Below are 9,846 nucleotides of genomic sequence, written 5' to 3'. Positions count from 1 at the left end.
CCTTGGGGAAGTCACAGAACTTTCTGAGGCTATGTGAAAAGAGGGGAGGGTGTTCTGGAGGACTGTTTTTTGTTTTGTTTTGTTTTGTTTTCTGAAAATACCTCTGAAATTCAGCCCAGGGGCGGGGGGGGGGGGGCGGCTCAGGCAAGGGAATGAAGGTATTCCCTCTTCCTCCCCACCTTGCCACTGATGGGAAGAAGCTGTGTGCATAAACACAACGTCATCTGGAAAAGAAGGGCTTGGATACGGGTTTTATATTAAAATAGGGAAGGGGATTAATGTAATTCTTATTTTGAGAAATTCTGATGTAAGACACCCCCTCGGGAAATTAAAAAATAAGATGTCAATGCTTTCTTACCACTTCATGGCTGATTTTGCAACATTTCTTTTCAAATCTTGTTCTGTGCACCCACTGTCCTTGGCTGCCCTTGCTCCTGGGGAGCAAAGAATGGCCTGTACATTCCTAAGAGGGTAAGGGGAACGGGTGGTGATGGTTAAGAGAGAAGTTGGCTCTGGTTGTAACTCTGCCAACTGTTGGGGGGAAGTAAAGGGAAGGTGGTCTTTTACATGAGTTTAGGATCTGGTTACCTTTAATTCACTCCGGAGCCCATGTCTTGCGCTAATGGGCATCTGTCAGCAAAGAGCTCCTGTTTCCCCACTTGCCTAAGATGGTGGAAGCAAAGGGGCAAACAGCAAAGTGGACCAGTCAGCCAAAAAGAAACACACTAGGCCTCTGCAGCTGGCCTGAGGGCTTCTCCTCAGGCCCAAGGCATGGCAGAAGGACTCAAAACCAGGAGACTCTACCTTTTAAAAGCCCATTCTGATTATCCTCTTTTGCTCCATCCTTCCAGGTAGCAGGGGACTGGAATAGGTTCTGCAACCCCTCTTAGAAAAACCCACTTTTCACACCTAAAATTGAGTTTTTCAAAACCAAAGCAAATACTGTTGGTGTTTGGAAGAGAGTTGTGTCTCTGTCCAGAAGCCATTAAAAATACCAAGTAAACTCCTTACATTCCCTTAGCTCCTTACAGTTTATAAAACATTTTTCACTGACACCAACTCACCTAATCCTGCAAGCCCAAACATCAAATGGACTCCTCATTCTCATTGTAGAGTAAAGAAATGGAGAGACTCAAAGAAACCAAGCAGCTTGTCCAAGGTCACAGTCACAAAATGCCTTATCCCTGATTGAAACCCCTTCTGCAAGGCCTCTCTCATTCCATTGCTTCCTATCATCCCCTCCCATAAAATAGGCACCCCACTCCCTCATGACTAGGCCTGGACACCCTGAGAATCTTCTTCCAACAACCCCCGCCCCAGAGAGAACATTTACTAATTCATGCTGCAGTTTGCCACTAGTAGGGTCCGATGGACTCATGGCTTTGGAACTGGGTTTCAGACCACATTCTCTTGGGACAGTTCTTCAAGGAACCCACGTTGAAACGCACCCCCCCACCCATTAACCTTTCATGTTCCCCTCACTGCCAAGACTCTTCCTATAAACCATGTAAAATAAATAACCTCAAATATAACTCTTAATTGCAACCAAGTAGATGTCTCCTCATCACTAAACTTTATTGCTTCCCAATCTTTAAGACAAACTTCCCTCGGGACTCTGGCCCTTTCAGGAGACAGGCCGAGGAAGTAGCTTCTCCAAGATTCTACCTGGATGTCCCAGGCCCGGAGGATGAACAAGGGCGTCAGGGTGTTCAGAGACTTCGAGACAAGGAGAGGTCTCCGAGGGCTGGGGCTGGACGCTGGGAGACAAAACCCGTTAAGTTTTCCATCTGCTCGTCGCCCCCTACAGGCCACATCCGCCATCGCAGCGAGAGCCCATCATAGTCCGTGCAAGCATCTTGATCTAGTCTAGATTCGTTATTTCCCGGGACCTCCCGATTCAGCCATTCCCGGAGGAACTCCGTGCGCGGGCCCCACTCCGGGACTCAGTCCTGGGGAAGTTCTAAGGACTACAGACCTCGGAACTGGATTGACTTTCTAGAAATGAGCGCTAGAGGAGGTGGAAACCAGTTTAAATTCGTGTGTAGCTGAAAGCTAAAATTCTCCCCCATAAAAATCAACCCGCTCCCTTTTTTTATTACAAATAAATCTGCCTAAGTGGAATAAAAAGCGGTATCAGTCGTGTTGCCTTTAAATCTCAATGTAAAAGGGGATTTCAGTGTCTTTCGTCGCTGGTGCCCGCGTTCATATCGAATGTGGGTTTCAAACCACCCCCCCCAACCAAATGTTTGAGTTCATTGTATATATTTGCATTTTCCCTTCTGCTCTAAACCTTCGTGGTTTAACAAGCATAAACCAAAAACAGCTTTTCAAAGGGGTACAGCCAGGTCTATCTCCAAGACGTCTGCCAGCACTTTAAACAGCCGCTGTCCGGTTTGGGATCTGGATCTGGGAGTCTCCTATTCTCCAAGAAATAAAGGAAAGGGACCATCTCCAGGCTCTAGTTCAAGGTTGAGAAGTGACTAGAAGGAAAGTTGCCGGCGGATCCCTCCTTCTCTACTCCCTGCTGCCTAATGCATCGCTGGAAAAAGCCCTGCGGATCTCAAGCGGCGGCTTGTGGCCGAGTGTCAAGCTGCGGGCTCAGGCTCGGCCGGTATTGCTGCTATGCGTGGAAATATGAGCGAGTAATTTTATAAGTAACAAAGGATCAGGGATGGAATGAGGCCTCTGTTATCCAATGTCATTTAGAAGCCTTGGATCAGCAGCTTCTTGAGGCTAAAAGTGAATTCAAGAAGCCCTGCCTTTCCCTTTTCCCAGGGGTGTCAGCTAAAATTAGAAATAACCTCTATGTGTTTGCACAAATCATGTACCATTTGCTGTTTGTGTAAAAACCGATTAGCCAGACACAACTGTGAAACAACTTGTTACTTTTATAGCTGCAACACACAAACAAATTTAGATCCGTTTAGTTTTCCTTGTAAAAGGAGATTAGAAGGGACACGCCCGGAGACTGTGTGGTCCATAATCTCTTCTCCGTGAAGGTTACTGTTGCGCCTCTCCGCCGCGGTTGATTATCAGGTTCTTGTTTATCAAGTTAAACTACCTCACCCCCGGCAGCTTGTTTTATTTTAGGACCGTGATCCAGGAGGAATGTTTACTCAGGACACAATAATGTTTACTGTTTACCAGGAAAACAGATTCGGTATTTTCGAGGACTTCTCTTTCAAAGCGACTCCCTAGCCCACGCCGACAGCAGAGAAATAAGGGTCGAATCCGAAGCCGGAAGGCATCTCCAGGACCAAGAGCCGAGGTGGACGCCACCGACATGGACTGGCCCTGTTTTGCAAGCAGGACGCGCATAGGGCCGAACTGACAGCACGGCTACCGGTTCCAGATTTAAAAAGCGATTTCGCAAAAGTACTTGTAACAGCTAAATTAATTACAAAATAATTAGAATTGATGCCATTTGAGGATATGTTGGTGAATGGGAAACGGCCTTCTGCGTCTAGATGTTTTATTTCTACCTTAATACTTTTAAGGTTGCAACAGCTGAAATGCATATTAAAAATAATCTACGAGGACATCTCCCCATTCCTGCCCTATGATCTCTCATTTCCCACTAACCTAGACTATGGTTTGTTTTTTAAAGTTTATAAAAAGAGGGGAATAAAGGGGAGGGGTGATGTGCACCTGTTTTTAAAAGGGTGTTAAAGGCCACTATTCCTTGGCCTTCCAAAACACTGCGGGTTGAGGGGAGGAGGCGTTCATAGGAATCCTTCAGAAATCAAAATTATGTTGTGGATTTATTATTGCCATAGAAAAGAAATATCTTATTTGAAAATATTATGAAAGATAAGAACTATGTCTTATTGATCAGGTTAATAGAGATAATACAGTTCCACTGCAAAAATTAAACTGCCATAACATACATTAAAAAAAATTAACTGTGTTTATTTACCACTGCCACTTAAGGAATGAAAAGAAATAATTTCAAAAATTTAAGATTTAAATGCTAAAATGGGGGATGTTTGTAATTTACATTCTTTTGAAAGGATAATTGAAATGACCAAGAACTCATATGGAAGACAAAAGTCTGGTATTAAAAAAATATTAAAAGATTGTACTGTTGTTTAGATTTAGGTTGGTTTTTTTAAATGGCAGCTTATTTTATCTATAGAAATATCTGGTCAGACTTAATGGATTGGTATGAACGAGATCATCACCCATATCCCAAATTTATGTGAAAACTAAAAGAAAAATATTAATACGATTTAAATTAGGCATATTCTCTCCTTTCTCCAATTAAATTTTTCTTCCATTCAAATTATGCATAGCTAAGTTTGAAAGGGTCATACTTGAAACTCCTCGAATTTCTAGTAAAGATAAAATACGAATACAATTTTAAAATACTGTCGTTTACCTCAGACATCTAAATAAAACACTAGGGTGAACATTTTAAAAATTTATTTACAAAGTTGTGTACAACACGATGGGATAACATTTAGAATACCATATATATTCATTCATATATAAACAGACTTTTATAATAGAATGACACTTTTCGCCTTTCGAAAAATTTTTATATTTAAAATCTCCCAACGTCTCTATACATTTTTTTCTCACATAAAACTGCGGAGAGTGAACCTTCAAAAAAAATGAAAGTTCAGAGCTCTAAATCTACTGAATTTGTTTTTTCTTAAAAAAATAAGAACCCCAAAAGGAAAGTCAGTAATTTTTATACAAATATGTACAAAGAATTTCCCTCCCATACCCACGGTACTGAGAGCAGGAGCCGTCGGGGTACATTTTTGGAAAATTCGGTTTTCAGTTTTACCTGTACGGAAAGCTATTCCCGGCGGGCGTGCGGTGAGAGTTTGCTCCGCCAGCCTAGGTGTGCGCGAGGGGGTGGAGGCCGCCGAAGGTCGGTGTTGAGGGGTCGGGGGGGAGGAGAGGCAGAATCCGGGATTGCGCAGGGGGGCCGGGCCCGGGGCGGGGCGCGTAAACTAGAAGTGCAGCCGCCGCCCCAGGTCGCCACCCGGCCCTCGGTCCCGGCCATCGGCGCGTCCCTATTGAGCGGGCCACTTTGCTTGCGCTGCAGCTGCGGCAGCAGCGGCGGCCGAGGCTGCGGGCTGCAGGAACTGTCCAGAGAGCGGCACGCTCAGGATGGGCGCGATGGTGGCCGTCGTCCGACTCAGCGATAGCGGCTGGTGCGTGGCCATGAGCGCCGCGGACTGCACGGTCCCGGGCGGCCGTAGAAAGGACTGCGCCGCGCTGCCGCCCCCACCGCCCCCAGTGCCCCCAGTTACCCCGGCGCCCCCAGCGCCCGCTGCCGAGCCCCCAGGCGCCGCGGGGCCCCCGCCGATGATGTTTTCGATGCTGAACGACGGCCGCGCGCTCGGCTCGGACTTGATCAGCGACGCGGTGGTGCCCGCGGCGCCCGCCGTGCCCGCGGCGGCCGCGGCGGCGCCCAGGCTGTTGAGCTGCAGCTGCAGGCCCGGGCCGAGCTGTGAGCCAAAGGCGGCCGCTTTGCGGCCCAGCTCGCCCGAGGGCAGCAGCGGCACGGCAGGCGGCAGCACGGGTGCCACGGGCGGCAACGCGTAGGGGTATTGGAGCGCCGCCGCCGCCGCCGCGGCTGCCGCGGCAGCCGGGTGAGAGTAGGCGCCGGCCGCGGCCGCGGGGTGCAGGCCGTAGGGGCGGCCGTAGGGCCCCGCGGCGCCAGCCGCCGCGGCCAGGCTGTAAGCGCCGAAGCTCTGCATCATGAGCGCCGTCTGCTCGCGCAGGTGCTCCTGCTGGTGGCGCTTGAAGCGTTTCCGGCGCCGCAGGAAGCTGCCGTTGTCGAACATGTCCTCGGACTGCGGGTCCAGGGTCCAGTAGTTGCCCTTGCCCGGGTTGCCCGGCTCGCGGGGGATCTTGACAAAGCAGTCGTTGAGCGAAAGGTTGTGGCGGATACTGTTCTGCCAGGCGGGGAACTTCTCCCGGTAGTAGGGGAAGCGGTTGCTAATGAACTCGCAGATGCCGCTCAGGGTCAGCTTCTTCTGCGGGCTCTGCAGGATAGCCATAGTGATAAGCGCGATGTACGAGTAGGGCGGCTTCACCAGGCTGTTCTTGGGCTTACTGGGAGCCAGGCCTCCCGCTGCACCACTGCCCGAGCCGGGCCCGCCGCCGCTCCCGCCGCCCTCCTCGCCGCCAACGCCGCCCTTGCAGCCGTCAGCTTCGGAAGCGCCCGCCTCGCCCCCTGGCCCAGCGCCGGCTCCAGTCGCCTCTTTGGGCAATGCCAGGGGCTGTTGGTGCGGCGGCTGAGGCTGCCCATGGTGGGGTGCCGCCGGCGTCACCTCGTCCGCCTCGTCCAGGCGCAGGTCTGGCGGCCCCACGGGGCTATCGCAGCCCGCGTCGCTGTCCTTCTCCTCCAGCCCGTCGTCGCCCTCGCCCACCACATCGATGTCCACGTCCTCGGCCGTCAGCACCGTCTGGCCGGACATGTCGCTGGCGCTGCCGCCGCCGGAGAGGGTCATCCCTCCTCGGGGTTGGTGGCGGCGGCGGGGAAGGAGCGGCGGGCGATGGGAGTTGTCAGGGGCTGTCGCCGAGCTCGGGGGAAGGGGATTTGGGTGCTCGCGAAAGATGGGAGACTGGGAGAGGGTAGGGGGACGTAGATGGTTCGGGGCCCTCCCGGCTTGGCTCACACTCGGCAGCCCGGCATCGCGCGGCGTGGGCGCTGCCGTCCGCCCCCCGCGGCCGCGCTCCTCAAACTCCTGCTGTCCCTGGCGCTCGGTACTAGGCGCTCGATGCCGCTCCGGGCCACGGCGGCTTCTCCACGCCGCGCCCCCTTACTTCGCCCGCCTTCCTCGGCCTCTGGCCCGGGCGTGGAGAGCAAGAGCGGTGCAGACGGGCGCGGGACGCCGGGCGCGGAGCAGCTCCGGAGGGCGCGGGCAGGGGCAACGGGGGGGAGGGGGAGTGTCAGGGACGCCGAGCCCCCGTAGTCGAAAGTCCCGTTTTAAGGACTGGCCTGATAGATTACTTTCTACTTAAAGATCCAGCGGGAGGCGGGGCCACGTGACCGCGCGTGACGTCAGGGCCGCCGCGGAGCCGGCCAAACTCAAGTTGGTTCAGGGAATTGTCAACAAAGGGACGAGGGACACGCAACTCAGCGCCGCACGGTGCGCCAGCATCCCGCGGGCTCCGAGGGCGTCCTGGCCCGCCCCGGGACCCCAGCCTAGGCTGGAGCCCCGCGCGGGGGTCGAGGGAGCCTATGGGTGTGAGTGCTGGAGGGTGGGTGTGAGCGAGTGAGGGCGTGGGCCTGGGAGCGTCCGCGGGACCCGGCAGCTCTCGCTGCCCTGCCCTCCCTGCTCCCTCTCCCTTCCCCCTTCCCCCCTTTGCCAACACTCTTTTGGCTGGGACTGGGCAACGTAGAACGAGATTCCCATTCCATTTTTTTTTTTTAAGAAAAAGTAGTCTCTGTTTTGTTTTTTGGGTTTGATTCTTTTTAGCTCTCGAGTAAGGGCTGCGCACCCGGCTCCGTTTTGCTAATTAGAGTTGACCCCCTTCTGCCTCAGTGCTCTTTAGGCGGAGACACCTACTGAGGGGATAAGTATCCTTTTCCCCCTAAGCCAAACCACCCGGGTCCTGCCTTGGCTTTCCCCGCTCGATGTGGGCGTGTTATATATATATATTTCCCCACACACACACCCCGCGCGGCCACAACAGCATCAGCTGGGGTTCCCGAAGGTCACAAAATAGTTATTGATTAATCTATTAGAATAGTTGCCGAGAGAAATAAAAACGACGTAAAATAACAGTGAACCTATAAATAAAGAGGCCGTAACTAGCTGCTGGGAGTTGTTAAACGACTTAGCATGTGAAAAAGTCGGAAATGAGGCGCTGGGGAAGGAGCCGGGAGTCAGCGGCCTGGGTAAGTCGAGTGGCGCGGAGAGGAGGCTTCCGGGCCTCTACGTTAGACGCTGCTCTCGGGCTGGGACGGCAGAACAACGCCGGGAGATAGCGAGGTGGCTTCCCGGGCCGCGGGGCCCAGCCTCTTGGGAGCGAGGGGCGGCCTCGGGTGTGCGGGTGCTAGGGTCGCCGTCGCTGCTAACTAACGTGGATTCTTTCCTCTTAAGGCTTAGGTAAATCCTCCAAGATTTAACTTCCGCGGAAACCAGTAGCAGAGCGGGTGGAGGAGGCGAGGATGCGGCTAGTACACATTCGAGTTTCCTTGGCGAGTAAAATTACTGGTGGTAGGAAAGGCTATGGGGATTTAACTGGGATTGGGGGTGGGGGATCGCAAACCAACCACGGGTGCGTGGCATTGCCGGTGCGCTTGGACCTCGCACCTCGGAATAGTGCTCCTGACCCGGTGAGTCCGCGATGCGCCACCTCTCTCCTCCTGAAGTTTTAGGCCGCCTGAAAGGAAGATGCAAGCGCCTGCCGGGTGTGGCGGGCTCCTTGAACCCAAGCCCTGTCTGTCTGCTGAGTCTTGGGAGGAGAATGGCGGCCTCACCAGAGGAAGGAGAACAAGGGGAGACGTCCGAGAGGAAATAGTTGGTGAAATATTTACAGAAGACGCTAAGACACCGATTTAATTCTTGGTGGACAGTGGTGCTTCTGATACCCTCCAGTCTGTGTCTCTCTCACCTACGATTCCCTCAATCCTTGGCCTAGGAAAACAAAAATCCGTAAACTTACTTCATTATAGCCAGTGAGACACACAGATTGACTTTCATCTCCATTAGGTAATTTCCTGGATATAACACTAGCCCATTGGATCTCCATTTCGCAGAAAGTTCTGGTTTGTGCCGGGGATGGAGTGGGGGTGGGGGAAGGTGGCAGTTACTCCATCCAGAGACACCCGCGAAACTCCAAAGTTTTTTTTTTTTTTTTTGTATCTAAACGATCCCCTGTTGTACCTGACCCTAAAATGCATCTCTGAGTTGATTTCCGCAGCTGCACCTTTTTGTGGCCCCGCAGGTCCGAACCGTTTGCGATGCCATCTAGACCTCCGCGAAACCGACCCGAGCGGCTCGAGCTGGTAGCCCACCACTGCACCCGGCTGCAGAGGTCGAGGCTGCAACTCTCCGAGCAACCCAATACTTTAAAAAGGAAGGTTGGAAGGACAAAAAAAGAACCCGAAATTTAAAATTCAGAAATTACTTTTGCACAGTTTCAGTTGTCCAGGTGCAGTGCGAGGCGCGGACCGCCAGCCCTATCGCAGCCCAAGAGGCTGGACCCGCGTGGCCGCGTGCCGTGTGTGTGTGTGTGTGTGTGTGTGTGTGTGTGTGTGTGTGCGCGCGCGCGCGCGCGCGCGCACACGCGCGCGGGAGTGTAGCGGCTCCAAGGGCTGCTCTCGGTAGTTTTCTTAAAGTAGCCTCCAAATCAGCCTAATTTCGATTCTGCTGCCAGCCAGGGCTGGCTCTCAGGACTCCCTCGGCGCTGCTGGTCGCTGCCTCGCCCTCCCTCGGCCAAGACCTAGCCTGATCCGTCCATTCCCCGGTGTCTCAGTGGAATCTCCCTGGAGGAAGGGGTGGGGGGGGTGAACAACTCCCAGCCGCCAGTTCCATTTGTTGCGCTTTTTTCATTCGACACAATAAAAGTCAAATTAATTGATTCATACCATTAATTACGGCGCGTAGCGTGAAAAGCAACGCTTCCCCTCGGTTAGAGATCTATTGTGCTAATCTCTTGTTCAATCAGTGTTACCATCTGATGCTGGGTCTGGCCCTTACAGAAACTTTTCGACTCGATTAGCTAAATGATGAGACGTTGCAGGACCTACTGGCTGCGGCACCGCCGTCCGTCGACCGCGCCGGCCAACGGCTTAATCTCGATTTCCAGCGGAGGCAGCGGATTTTCCCGCGATCACTCTCGAGTGGGGAACCCGCCACCGTTCTCCCGCTTCCG

The 9,846-nt window shown here is 52.9% G+C and overlaps 1 protein-coding gene and 1 long non-coding RNA gene across 2 annotated transcripts; one reads left to right on the top strand and one right to left on the bottom strand.

Annotated features, from left to right (window-relative positions):
• Nucleotides 1–4,516: 4,516 nt before the first annotated feature.
• FOXD3 (forkhead box D3) lies at nt 4,517–6,470 on the bottom strand. The gene has a single exon (XM_027574961.2). The coding sequence runs from the start codon at nt 6,468–6,470 to the stop codon at nt 5,025–5,027; it is 1,446 nt and encodes a 481-aa protein (XP_027430762.1). The 3' UTR covers nt 4,517–5,024.
• Nucleotides 6,471–7,675: 1,205 nt separating this feature from the next.
• LOC113913195 lies at nt 7,676–9,450 on the top strand. Its single transcript, XR_003517118.2, has 3 exons — nt 7,676–7,864; nt 8,070–8,681; nt 8,917–9,450. It is a non-coding gene; the product is annotated as an uncharacterized LOC113913195 (long non-coding RNA).
• Nucleotides 9,451–9,846: the final 396 nt, after the last annotated feature.

This window comes from Zalophus californianus, chromosome 4 (assembly GCF_009762305.2).
Source record: "Zalophus californianus isolate mZalCal1 chromosome 4, mZalCal1.pri.v2, whole genome shotgun sequence".
Lineage (NCBI taxonomy): Eukaryota > Metazoa > Chordata > Mammalia > Carnivora > Otariidae > Zalophus > Zalophus californianus.
Note: the sequence above shows the minus strand (reverse complement) of the source record. Positions and strands in the feature narration are given on the sequence as shown.